At 51.7% G+C, this 13,109-nt stretch overlaps 5 protein-coding genes across 5 annotated transcripts; 1 reads left to right on the top strand and 4 right to left on the bottom strand.

Annotated features, from left to right (window-relative positions):
* Positions 1-1,135: 1,135 nt before the first annotated feature.
* Positions 1,136-2,359, bottom strand: BDW70DRAFT_169372 (purine and uridine phosphorylase; the record flags this gene model as incomplete). The annotated part of the gene is made up of 1 exon (XM_073742666.1): positions 1,136-2,359. Exon 1 carries the CDS (start codon positions 2,153-2,155, stop codon positions 1,136-1,138), a length of 1,020 nt encoding a protein of 339 aa, XP_073594200.1. The 5' UTR covers positions 2,156-2,359.
* Positions 2,360-2,929: 570 nt separating this feature from the next.
* BDW70DRAFT_151660 (histidine phosphatase family protein) lies at positions 2,930-4,677 on the bottom strand (the record flags this gene model as incomplete). The annotated part of the gene is made up of 3 exons (XM_073739320.1): positions 2,930-3,807; positions 3,866-3,979; positions 4,074-4,677. 3 exons carry the CDS (start codon positions 4,675-4,677, stop codon positions 2,930-2,932), a joined length of 1,596 nt encoding a protein of 531 aa, XP_073594199.1.
* A 789-nt stretch (positions 4,678-5,466) lies between these two features.
* On the top strand, positions 5,467-6,623 carry BDW70DRAFT_80695 (uncharacterized protein). The gene is made up of 2 exons (XM_073744903.1): positions 5,467-6,038; positions 6,111-6,623. Exons 1-2 carry the CDS (start codon positions 5,561-5,563, stop codon positions 6,575-6,577), a joined length of 945 nt encoding a protein of 314 aa, XP_073594198.1. The 5' UTR covers positions 5,467-5,560; the 3' UTR covers positions 6,578-6,623.
* Positions 6,624-6,791: 168 nt separating this feature from the next.
* Positions 6,792-9,905, bottom strand: BDW70DRAFT_151657 (uncharacterized protein; the record flags this gene model as incomplete). The annotated part of the gene is made up of 5 exons (XM_073739319.1): positions 6,792-6,813; positions 6,863-8,366; positions 8,420-9,265; positions 9,537-9,611; positions 9,863-9,905. 5 exons carry the CDS (start codon positions 9,903-9,905, stop codon positions 6,792-6,794), a joined length of 2,490 nt encoding a protein of 829 aa, XP_073594197.1.
* Positions 9,906-11,178: 1,273 nt separating this feature from the next.
* BDW70DRAFT_169370 (NADPH-dependent oxidoreductase) lies at positions 11,179-12,052 on the bottom strand (the record flags this gene model as incomplete). The annotated part of the gene is made up of 1 exon (XM_073742665.1): positions 11,179-12,052. The coding sequence occupies exon 1, from the start codon at positions 12,034-12,036 to the stop codon at positions 11,179-11,181; it is 858 nt and encodes a 285-aa protein (XP_073594196.1). The 5' UTR covers positions 12,037-12,052.
* Positions 12,053-13,109: the final 1,057 nt, after the last annotated feature.

The raw sequence follows: 13,109 nt of genomic DNA, 5'->3' as shown, positions 1-13,109 counted from the left end.
TATGTCCGTCGAGGCTTTTACGTTCCATATCGGCACCGAATTTTTGGCAGTAAATGGACAACGGAACTGTCCTTTGCCCGACGGCCAGGAAAGTGGCTTTTGATTTAGCGAATATTGTGGCGTCGGTAGGCCGATAGCAGACAGTGCCATTATCCGCGAATTACGCCTGCAACTGCAGTCCAAGATACGGTGCTCAACACTGTCGTTGATACTTGCACTTTTCTCAACAATGAGCCTGATAGTAGGCATGGTTCCCGCGATTCATAAACTCGATTGTGGACTCCCAGGTCTTTGGACGGCAAAACACCCGTAACTCTGGCGAGGCTTTTCATTTATTGCCCATAGCAGAAAATCCAAGGACCATTTCCTTCCCCTCCGATCATGTGGCCTCATGAAGTAGGAACAGCATCAGGAGTAGATTGCCATTATCCATAAACATTATGTCGCTCAGGCTAGTTGCTCACCGCTAGTATCAAGGTTCATGAGTAGATACCTAAAGAAGTTGAAATATCTTTACTCAGTACTTCAAGCATCGAGTAGGAACTTCTCTGCTTCCCTTCTTTACTATGCGTCACTCAATTTAGCTGCTTTCCTATTGTCATATACCTCTCTAATAACTTAACTACAGGACGGTCACTCATTTCCTCATAATCATGCCGCTTGTTGCCGAAATATTTACACGTAAGCTGGGTGTCTGCGCTACCGTTACGTTCCCTATAGAGATGGTCCACCGCAGTAGAGGTAATAAGCGCCTTTCCAGCGGCGGGTATGGCTGATCTGACCCTTGACTTGTCTCAAACCCTCGAATCCAAGCACGCTAACAGCCATTGACCGGTTCGTGTCTACAGGATTGATGTCACTCTGCTGCGAGCTGTAGTTCACGGAGGTGAGCTATTCCAGCATTGTCCTCGCGGCCGTCCTACTTGGAGAGTATCCTGAAATTGGTCCTGGTCCTGGATGTCTTCGCCGTTCGCCGGGAATACCGCAAGTCAAGTAAAGAATTATTGAAAGACATAATAAATTTCACCTATCATGAAGAACTATATTCTGACAATACATACAGTCTAACATTGACTATATACGGCACTACTAATGCGCTAACAAGTAGCTCTGCCTGGAAAAGACCATCGCTCTATCAGCAAGAAGAATTCACACGTGCAGCCTTTGCGGCTGTTGAGAACAAAGTACCTCGGCAGAGAACATCAATAATCCTTCTCTCTTTCGCGACTGTTGTTGGCGAGATATTGCGGAGCAGGTCCTTTGCGTAGGCAGCTGCCGTCATTGCAGCATATCCCTGCCACACTTTATTTTTGTGGCTGTCAGAATAGTCGCATACGCCACGGATAACCAGACAGGGGAAATGGTGCAACAAGCCAGCTGCCTCCATCTCGAAACATATGACCCTTTTCCTCTTCGCTAGGTCATCTCGAATGCTAGCGTCCTTCATCAATATATCCGAGGAGGCGATAACACCGTGATGAATGAAGGGATCATCAGTCTTGGGACACCGATGTGCTCGACACACTAATTTGGAGCGGTTGACGTGACAAGTTTTCTCGTCTGCACACTGCGAACTGTGCACAACATCCGACCTGAATAGGTAATCACTTCCCTCTCTTGGTTTGCCAAACTCTTGTACAATTCTCGGGTACCGCTCAAACGCCGCGCGAATGTCAGATTGGATGCGATGCCCATTCATCCTGTGCTGGTTGTAAAGCGCACCAACCGCAGTGCGCAGCATTGGCGGCGGCGGTTCATACGTGTTTGTGAACTCAAAGCTTCGTCCCTGAATAACATTGCCAATGTCGAACTGAAAGACACTAGAGCCAACCACCACATCCCCCAGGCGGACGTCGTTCTGCAAACTGGGTGCCCCTCCACCGATGCCAACCATGAGACCAACGCGCACGTTCGGGAAGCTATGTGTCATATCTCTCGCGACAAGAGCTGCACTGACTGTACCATATTTCCCAAGTGGTAGAATGGCGATTACAATATTGTGCGATCCGATCCTGCCTAGGGCGTAACTGTTGTCGTCGCTTGTTGACACATAATCTGGAATGCCGTGGGATTCGTCGAGCATGGCTTGGGCTGCAACGAACTCGATGGCAAGGGCGCAGATCCAGCCAACCGTATAATGATCAGGATTGAACATGGCGTTTAAATGGCTCCGGCTTCACTGCGTCGGAGGGGAACTGGGGATTCTCTAAGCATAGACAGAGGTTCAGCGCCTGGTCTAGAGGGAACCATCCGCTGCTTTTATGTGCATGTTGCTGGCGCCGACCAGTCGTCAAAGGAGTAACAGATTGGACTAGAGTTATGCAAGCGCCCTCTGGAGGTGTGGCCAACGCACCACAGCAAACCATTTTGCGCTGAGCGGCTACTCACAAAACTTCCCTCGTAAGATTAGAAACAGGCGCCTAATACTAAAACCCATAGTGGGCGAGAATCAATATGGGTTGTGCATTTATCCTGACGCCGCGCGATAATGCTCTGGATGATCATAATAGGAACTTGTGAGAATTTGCGCCGCCGAGGTGGAAGACACTACAACTGCACATGATACCTGTATCAAGTAAAAGGGGGATGTGCTGCAGCGGACCACGTGAAGTGCTTGCGTGGCCATTGTCATGGTCTACGAAGAGTGATTTTGGGTTAAGCCATCGAGGCCTGCATGCACGGGCATCATTTACCCAATACACCCCTAAACGACTATATTGACGTGCTAATTGTTCAAAAACATGTCCAAAAGCTCACCAAGACGTCACCAAACCTCAAATGAACTTCAAGAAGGCTTACCCCTAGTGCAATACGTAATACTTCTTCAATTATTACTGCAATTCGGACCACTGCTAGGCATAGATGCTTTACTGGTCAGTCATGTCGCTACCATAACACTCTCTGCAATTGTTGAAGCGGCACCTAGAATTTAACTTGAACCCGGAACACCATCGCCAACCTGCTCGCCAGTAGGGTACTCGCCAAAGCAAGCTTTCTGGTACTGCGCGCGCTCCTTCAGAGTCGGGACCCCGCTCAGGAACCCTCCCAGAGGACAAAACCCATTCACTGCATGCTCACAGCCAACCAGGCCCTTCAAAGGAAGGGGTGCGCTGTTCAAGAGAAAGCGGATGTACTTGGAAGTACCGCCACCAGCAGTCTCTAGGCGGGGATTCGCATAGAGTACTGGGTCCAGAGAAGTGAAGGACTTATTTGTCGGGCACGTCCAGATCTCAGACATCATACGGGCGCCAAAGGGGGTCATCTCGCTGAGGCTGAAGGTGCGGTTGGGAGCATAGTCCACGTTCCCTGGAAGGCCGTGAGGGCCGAACTTGAAATATTGGAGGCCCAACGCAGAAATCACGGAGAGAATGATGTCGTCGTGGGACATGTCCATGTAGAACGGCTGGTCGAGGGGGAACGTGGCGGTATTGTCATCGAGGGTGGCGTTGACACTCGTGTCGCTGGTGGTAATAAGCTGGTTCTGCAGTCTCGCGGCCAGCTCGAGGACGTAGCCGATGCCCTGAGCACGGCCAGTAGGGGAGCCGTAGGCGTAATCGCCGTAGTACTGGATATCTACATTGTAGGCAAAGTCCTTCCATTCCTGTTCGGTGAAGAGACTGCAGAATGCCGAGGCGCCGAAGCTGGTATACTCGTAAGCGCACAGGTTCTGCATGGCCAGGATATCAAAGGCAGTCAGGTTGAAGTCGCTGGGAAGGTAGGCTGATAAACGGGCAACAGCGTCTTTTGTATACCGCGGGATGAATACATATGCATCATCATCATCACTAAGACGCGTCCAGTCAGCGTCTAATCGCATTTTTCTCATTCCTTGGAACAACGCTCTCTCACCCTTCCGTCATGTCACCGGGGCACGAGTCATACGAAGCGAGAGTATTGTTAGAGCCAGATTCCTCGGGTATGACTACAAGATCGTACTGCTCATAGGAGCTGTTGGCGCCGCTGTTGCCGAAGAAGCCACCTGAAAGCATCAGCCATTAGCAATATAGCAATTAGCCAAATTAGAAAATAAAATAAAATAATTAGTGAGCTTCAAAGAATGAGGCTTGACTTACTGAGCCACCAACGCGCACTTTCCAGAATCCGGGCCTGGGAAGTAGTGCGGAAGACAGGCTTGGGACGAGCAGTGCCATTTGGATACACATTCAACGACTCATCCCAAGCAGCCACATGGTCACGGTCGGGCCGGTAAAGCAGTCTGCCGTACTTGGTCCAAAAGTCTGCACCCGAGGTGGCTTCCGTCGCAGCGCCAGTCACCATCAGCGTGTCTTCACCTAGGAGATACTCCCAGTCATTCAAGAAGCTCAAGGGGCCCGTGGCCACGGGCCTTTTGGCCGAATGGCTCTTGGTGTAGTTGGCCAGCTTCGTCGCGAAATCTTCCATACCTTCACCATCCAGAGGATAGCCCGTAGGGTATCGCTCGGCATGGCGGTGCAGTACGTGAACTTGGGACAGCTCGCAGCCTTTGGGGACGCCATTAGGGACCCCAAAGCTGTCTGCATCCTTGTAAGGGCTGAGATTGGCCCAACTCCTGGTCATGTCGAATCCCGATGCATAGCTGGCTCCCGTCGGGGCGGATACAGGGACAGACGGAGACGCATGAGGAATTGCAGTAGTCAGCCCGGCTGCAGCAAGCGACGCGGCGAGATTTGTCCTCATGATGGCAAATCAAGCCCAAGTTTAATCAAGCCAAAGTTCAGCGATGGACGTAAATGATAGACGCAACGAGAAGCTCAGAAAAGCGCTGTTTTCTCTAGAACAGCTGAATTCAAAGGTACATCTGCTAACAAGCCTTACCCTATAGTTCGGCTTGGATTCATAACAGCTCCAAGAATCTTGGCCGCACCTGCCGCAGCGTTTATTTTACTATTTTTTTTGATTTTGTTTTAATGACTCCAAGCAGTGGGCCCCTTCCGGGATCGGACATGTAATCCGTACTGACTCCCGATACTGTGTACAGGCAGAATGTTGATAGGAAAAACAATCTTCCAGCCAATCAAGGCTGGCTAAAGCCAGACAGGGATGATCATAATTACCATGAGGTACTTCGTAGGAACCTAGACCGTTTCACGCACATCCGCCGGTGCTGGTGGATATGCTTCCTCAACGTACTCTCGAGTTTTTTTCTTTTTTCTTTTTTTTCCCCTTGCTTCAAGAATGCTCGCGGACAGGATCAGCTCCTCTGGACTGCCTGACCAGCGGTGCCGATACTTTATATTTGCTTAGCCCACTACCGCCAGCAATTCGGGCCGAGAATCGAGAACCGAGGACTGAGCTACCCCAATCCATCGGTCTCTGGGCAGATCCTCACATTTATGAATCGAATCTAGCAGTCCACTGCTATGATCCCTGAAAGACGAGGCAAGAGTCTAGTAATATATAATTGAAGTCGAAGAAGCCATGCAACAGCCGGGCGGATTTTCACGTGCTTCGCCGGGATGCGGGGGAAGCTGTCACGCCATTTAAAGGAGCTCAACCTCTTTATCAACTCTATCGTCACGTTGAAATCGACTTCTAGTGTCACCGATATCCTCATCTGAGGATGGCACCCTTCATCCCACCGCCGCCGAGTCCCGACAAACCAGGCTCCCTCCCGCCCGATACCGGGTCTGCAATCCCCATACCTATCTCCCCGCCGCCCTGGACCCTGCGCGCCAGATCCTGGACGTTCCTGTACACCTCCAGCTCCCCAAACGCGCCTTTAGAAGCCAGCTCGCAGAACCCAAACAACGCCCCCGAAGTGCTCCAGTCCGTCCTCCCACCAGGGGCATACCACCCCTTCGAGACGATCCACGCCTCCGCTCTGCAACGGCTCAGCGACGGCACCTCGCAGTTCCAGGAAACATGGCTGAAAGCCGTCATGATTGTCAGATACGAAGAAACCGACGTCGGGCCGTACGACGAGTTGATTTTCATCCCGGGTAGAGCGGCGAATCCAAAAACGGGGAAGAAGGAGATGAGAATCAGCAATATTTATGTTTCGACGGATGCGAGTGTCTGGAATGGGAGAAGGAATTGGAGTACGAAAACCGCCCTTTCTTCACTAAGAGGGTATACTTTGTAGAAGGTGCTAATATATTCGCTTGTGCTAGATATCCCGAAACACCGCGCACGCTTCGAGTTCATGCCCATCGGAGCAGACACCGCGTTGCGGGTGTATTACCCCGAGAACTCACCCGCACCCTTGGATCCGAAGACGCCCTTCTTCACGGTTCTGCTGAGAAGCTCGTCGCTGCCGAAACTTCCCCTACCGCGACTTACGCCGTTAACGATCGCGCAGCCGCCCCTGGCGAAATCACGATGGCCGCCGGGTATTCAGGACGCCGTGATCGCGACTGACGATCCCGAGGATGGACGGGAGAATCCGTGGTTGAAGATCACGCCATCGTTCAAGGGAAGATGGGGACTTGCATATGCGCATACTCTGGAGGAGAAGGACGGGGAGGAGACATTGCAGTCGCACGGCGATGGAGTTGGGTTCCCGAAGGTCAAGCTCCGGTCTCTTGGGGGCTATTTCGAGGGGGAAATTGGGTTTGGGATTGCAGACATTGTTGCTTGATTATCCTATGTTTCACCGTGAGATACCATGCTTATGCATTGTACATTAACCTTGCTATTCGCTCGCTAATTGCAGATTTTCGTCATTGCATATTAATAGAAACCCGAAAGCCAGCTCTTCCTCATCGCGAGTTTCCGGTACTCTCTCATTGCCGGACTATCCCCGGGCTTGGTTTCATCCATATCGATCTCCGTCATTGCAACAGTCTTGCCGATCATGGGCGTGCCCTCCTCCGCCTTGGTCCTGATATAATAGTGTTCGTCTTCTTCCTCCATAGCCACATACCATCGTTCTCCGAGCTGCTTCCCGGCCGGGCCGGATCCACAAGCCCCCTGCAGCTTCGTAGTCGACGGACTGTTCATCGCAAGGGCAAATAGATTCTGTGGCTCTGTGAAATCCGTGATCTGCTTGCCTCGGATTTCGAGAAGCATAAATGCAAGACATAGAGCGCTGGTGAAGAATGCAAAGAGCAGGATTGGGTAAAAGACGCCCTGCCATTTCTGGGTGCCGCCGGAGGCGTACTCGATTGCGCGCAGTGTCGCATTGATGTATTGTCTTTCAGCGGTCCTGAGGATGTTGGTGTCTGGGTAGGTGTCTGTGTAGTTCCAAAATGGGACGAAGGGGGCATTGGCGGAGGCCATTAGCAGCGTGTTCCCTGCTAATACTGCCAAGGCCTCACTCAAGGTTGGCAGCTTGGGATTCAACGTGCGCGCCGTAGGGGCGAACTGCATAAGCAATCGGGCGTTTGCGGCCGCGCCATCTGTGATGCCCGCGTTCAAGGAGAGCGTGAATGACCATTCGGATGCTATATACATCCAGTCGTTTGCCCAGGACTCGACGGCATCAGGGACGCGGAGGTTGTATTGCAGCGGCTGATTCTGATCACAGACGGTGTAGAGGTGTGACCCGGTCGCTGTGGCTTTGTAGTGGGTTGAGCAGTGGGTGGACTGCTTTGCTTTGAGCCTGCAAAGGAAGTACTCTGGTTTCGTGCCGTTAGGGCTGCCACCCAGCAGGAAAATGGCCCCGTTACTGTACGGGGAGGTGACATTGACAACGGTATTATACTCTTCCGGCAGCTTGCCAAAGACAGGCGCGTACTGGTCTGGATAGTCTGGTCCAAACTCGAAGATATCGTCGACGACGGTGCGGTTGCGCCAGTGCTCAATGTTGGGAACGTCGTCAGGCACTTTTGTCGTCCAGGTGACTGCATTGAAGTTGCCGTGGTTGGGCCACTCAGTATACACGATTGGTGCGAGCTCGGTCGCGTTCATGCCCGCGCAAAGGACATTGACCGCCGGCGAGGGGACGGACGCTTCCAGCTCGTACATGCCCTCTCCTGATTGATCCTTTGGCTGGATAATCTTGTTGTCGGGATGGTTTGCCGCGCCAATAACGCCGCCGTGGGGCATCGCTGCGGTAACGTTGTGCACGATGCGGCCGTATTTCTCTGCTAGATCCGCTATGCTCACCCTATCGACCCAGCTGCCCTCGACCGTAGTATTATCGTAGACAGACCCGGTAGGACGGGGTCGGGATGCGGCGTCGGTAGGGCTGGGTTGAATGCCCTCGGCAATGGACGCCCATTTTTTGATGAAGGATTGGTAGTTATTGTAGGCTTGGCCGGCGTGCTGCATATTCAGACAGGTCGTGTTCCTGAACTCGAGATCGTCATCGATCGCAACGGGGGTCTCGCAGTTCTCGGCGAGGTACCTGGCGTTACCGAAGGAAGTCCAGACGTCGCCGACGATGACGCGCTCCTCGACTGTGCCCCATTTCAGCTTCGGGGTCACTGTTCTGTCAATGTAAGCCCTTCAAATGTAAGGTTGGAGCGTAGCACTTTACCCAGAGCCTCAGCAGCGGTAGTGTACAGCATCGCCACCACTGTCGCTGTCAGCGTGATTGCACCCAGGATCGTCCATCCCGAGTAGCGCAGAGACTCCCAATGAACGATTAGACTCCCCGGCTGCATGATCCAAGTGCGCATGCTCATATCAGAGATCGAGATTCCTCGCGACCCCTTGGTGATGGCCCGTCGCGTGAGTACCTGCCCGAGGAACGCGACACATACCGTCACGTAGGCCAGCTCGATGGTCTTCGCGAACAGCGTGCTTAGCAGACTGGCCGTCGACGCGGCCAGTTTCCCATCAACGCCGATGAAACGGCCATAGCGGGGCTTGATAAATGCAACGACGAGATAGATTCCCGAGAAGATGGTCGAGTAGAAGGCGAGCACGAGGATCGTAGCGGGAACCCAAGACAAACGACGGTGGACGATCGTCTTCTTAGTCGGACACTTGACCAGATGCAATTGCGATTGCGATTGCGCTCGCGAATGCGAGCGTTCGCGCTCGCCCAAGAGGCTTGTCTCGGAGTTTACGAACCGTGAGGAAGCAGGATCAGGTGTTGTTGCTGTTGTCTGTGTTGTATCGTAGCTCGTCGACCGCGAATGGCCGGCGGGCTGGCTGATCCCCAGCCCAACAGGCCGGACGGGTTGGTCATCCGCCTCATCAGCATTCGGGGCATGTTCGTATCGAATATTCGACCGGTCGCCGAGATCGATTGGATTCCAGGACGAGACGAACTCGGGCAGTGGAGGGAGGCGGTAATCTTTTGCGGCCGGAGCCATGGGGAGCTCGTGGCCAACGGATGGCAGCAAAACGGATGCAGATGAAACGAACGGAACGGGCGCTAAGTCGCGAAGATGGGGAGAGCGTCTAGTTAAATGTTGGGAGTCTGGGCTCGCCTGGTTGGTCGTCTATGCGGTGGCACAGCCCCTTTGCGTTCGGGTGGTCATCCTTCAGCCTTGCAGGATCCGCTTGAAAGAGCGCGATCGGGGACTTTCCGTCAGACGAACACGGGGTTAGCTTCCGGAGTCAGACATCTGGAGGAAGATCTTTGGGGATCTCAATTTCGTGTTGCATTAAAGGCGATCGAGATTGAAGAATTGAAGATTGCACACAGAATACACAAAAGTAGGGTTCATACCCCAGACAGCGGAGGCGGGCGCCCTTCTCAGCCTCACAGTTTATCAGTGCTATAAATAACTCCAATCCAACACGGCGAGTCAGATGAAGCATTTCTTATTCCAGATATCCCCAGCCTAGAAAAGCTGAAGGATTATTCCAGACCAGCGGGTACAGCAGAATAAGCCGGAACGGGTCCGTTCACTGCTTGGGGCAGGCTCGCGAACCGAGACTGCGATCCTAATCCCAGCACATACCCTTTGTCCTCAATTGGCATGGCCTTCATTTTCTTTGTCTATGGGAGGATAAATATAGCGCTTACGGTGCAGCAAGATCAAGGCCAATGAGCAAGGCGGGTCGTGCATTATTGTCTGTAGAGTACAAACCTAGCCCCATTACCAAGCTGACAAAATATGAACTGTAAATTCATCATTGACTGAATAAATCAGTAGCGAGACAAACCAATACCCCAGATAGACATTAAACATGTTAAGCAGCGATCAAAGCCCAGTCAAAGCCCGGTCTCACCAGCTACTCTGTCTCTGACCGGAAAGGCTGCATAGAGATACCCCACGGGTAGCCACACATGTTAAAAGTGCCTCAGTCTCACTGGCTAGTCATGCTAAGGTGGGTCTGTGCCTACAAGGCGAAAATACTCCAAGTGCTCTTTGTGCTTTGCGTGCTCTGCGAAACCGTGTCCCATAACGCTGATATTGTACATGAATCTACCCTCTGTAACTGTCGAAGGAGACCGGAGAGCAAGCAGCTTACGCAAGATTCAGTGTAAGGTAGACTTGATCAATTTGCTGCGAATATCTTTTCCAGAGGAGCATGCCAGTACCGGGCAATTTCCGATCCGCAGGGTAAGTCTGGTGTGGGGACACTGCTCAGCTTTCAAGGCAACTCATGCAAAAAGAAAGGCGCGGAAGCCCGCAGGCCTTGACGTCAAAATTTTTACAATCAGAATATACGCTTAAGCTAATCATATTATCTTCGAACACGTGTGTTCTCCGCTTAATGTCTGAGCTGTGACTGTAGAGGCGCGACCCTCTTGAGTCCAACTGGCCCATCTATGTAACCATGTAGTCAATCCAGGAAGTTGGAATAGGGGCCTGGGAAAGAACGACTGCTATTAGCGGCTCGCATGATCCATTCTAAATAGGTACAGGTTTGCAGCAACATCTCACTCATTGGCGATACGGTATAGAGTCAGCTGCTTATCTCCGGCTTCCTCTTCCTCAATAGGTTACGTGACAGCAAAAAGAGGTTTCTACTAAGTGCCCATAAACAAGGTCCGCTTCGAGATATATAGAAGCGTCTCCGCCGGGCTTTGCTGTATGCGTTTCTTTGGCTTTAGGGTCAAGGCGAGTCCCGCCGACTGCACTACAGCACCAGCAAAGAGGATTGGGATTTCTTATTTTGACTTACTGGGCAGCACACTGGGATTAGAGTGTCCTACTGGACTCAATAAGCAAGAGACTCCGCCTGTTACAGAGAGGTGTTTAGTGATGGAAAAACCGACGAGATAGGATGCATAAACCAAGTCTAAACCAAGCCTAGTATACATAGTGAGTGGGAAGCTTCAATAATCTACACGAAGAACGAGAGACAGCAAATACCGAACAAAATTATACAGACCTACTTCAGGCCAAACCCCTGCCGCTCCAACAATCCCCTTATACGATCCCTCCCGTCCATTCTCCCATTAGCATTCCACTCAGCAGCAAATCTACTCCATGGTTTCCGACCAAGCATCGAATGGAGTGCGTAGTGCTTGCTCAGCACGCCATCAAACACAGCCACATTCTCGTTCTGCTGCTGTTGGTTGCTATCCCAGGTTTCATAATGGAGTACCTCCCTCATCGGCAGCCGCGGCTTGATATCCTCATGCGCTGCCGGGTCCGCATACCCGACTGCCAACCCGACGATTCCAAACGTCTTCTCGGGGAGATGGAGTAGTTCAACCAGGCTATCAGCGTTATTTCTCACTCCGCCCACCATACAGATTCCTAGGCCGAGCGATTCAGCTGCGATGGCGACATTCTCGGCCGCGATGGAGGCATCAACGACGCCTGCTATGAGCATATCGATCTTCTCGAGCGGCTTCCCGGCCGCTCTGTACTTGTCTATCACGTTTGCAAGACGGTATAAATCTGCGCAGAAGATCAAGAATAGCGGTGCTTGCCGTATGAAGTCTTGGTTTCCGGAGATTCGAGCGACGGCGTCTTTGTGCTGCGGGTCCTGGATTGCGACGACGGACCAGGTTTGCAGCATTGAGAAGGTGGAAGCGCTTTGGCCGGCAGCAATAAGGGTCTCAAGTGTCCCGAGTGGAAGTGGCGTAGGCAGGAATGCACGGATTGACCGGTGCTCGAGGATTGTTGAGAGCGCTTGTGGAACGGATTGATTGGAGATATGTGAGGATTGACCGTCCTGATACCGGCTCTCGATTAGACCGGCGAGGCCTTTTGGTGTTGCTGGTGGGGTAGGAGTGTCCATTCCTGCTGGATACACGCTTCACTCTTATTTTCGCTCCCTGAGGGTTGATTGATGATGGCGTCGGGATAAACCATGGTCTTTATAGCCTTACTGCGCTTTAATATCATCTCATGTAATCGAATCGACAATGAATACTTGCGTTTACAAATAATACATTATTCATCATTCCAATTCAGATTATGTACGTCACACTGCATGGGCATCTGATGCCGTAAATTAATTGTGTATAGGCTGTCTGCAGGCAGTCAAAGCCGAGTGCCCGGATTAGCCGGACTAAGAGAGCCAATAGAACAGTACAGTAGCCTATTGGGCTGCTATAAAGGGCAGTGTATATGCATGGATCAATAAAGCCTTGCATATCGGCAGCCTGTAGGGCACAGCCTTCTCGGCCGACATGAACCCTGTGCTAGCGCAGTTGTTGGTCTGCCTAACAAATGCAATGCAGGACAAGAACAGTGTCAACGAACGTGGAACATCTCTATCCTCGATTATTGACCAACTTAGTGGAAAGGTTAAACGACAGCTTGAGTGCGTCTCGAATATGCCGTGTTCCATAGGCCAGACAACCAGCCAACTATCTGCGGGCCGGGGGGTTACGCGTAGATGCAGCCGCAACCAGGTCGGCTTGGTCCGACTATCAAGTAATACAGCAAGCCCACAGAACGTCGATAAAAGCAAGTCTCGCGCTAGAAAGAGCACAAGAGTAGAGGAAGACACCTCCTATCAGAACTTACGGTGTATCGCTGGCATCTGCATGTCCGCTTAGAAAGACCACTCCATTGCACAATCAATAAGGGTTCTAAGACGTCAAGATACTGAAGCTAATAGACCTCTCCGTTTGTACCTAGCTTGAGGTGGACGTTGTATGCTTTGCCCAAAAAAGATTAATTTGGATCGTGATCTCATTGAGCGTATATATTTTAGAGATATCAGGCCAGACCTGGGTGCGATGGGTCTATTTTTGGATATACTTGATTTCTTTTACGGTTATAAATTCCGTGTGACATATACCATCTGTGCATTCTTGCAAATGGTGAATTGACAGCGACATACTCTGCTAGGCTAGTACGGCG

Source organism: Aspergillus foveolatus, assembly GCF_047715535.1.
Source record: "Aspergillus foveolatus strain CBS 279.81 unplaced genomic scaffold BDW70scaffold_39, whole genome shotgun sequence".
In the NCBI taxonomy this organism is placed as follows: Eukaryota; Fungi; Ascomycota; class Eurotiomycetes; order Eurotiales; family Aspergillaceae; genus Aspergillus; species Aspergillus foveolatus.
The sequence above is the reverse complement of the archived record's forward strand: the minus strand, read 5'-3'. Positions and strand labels throughout refer to the sequence as shown.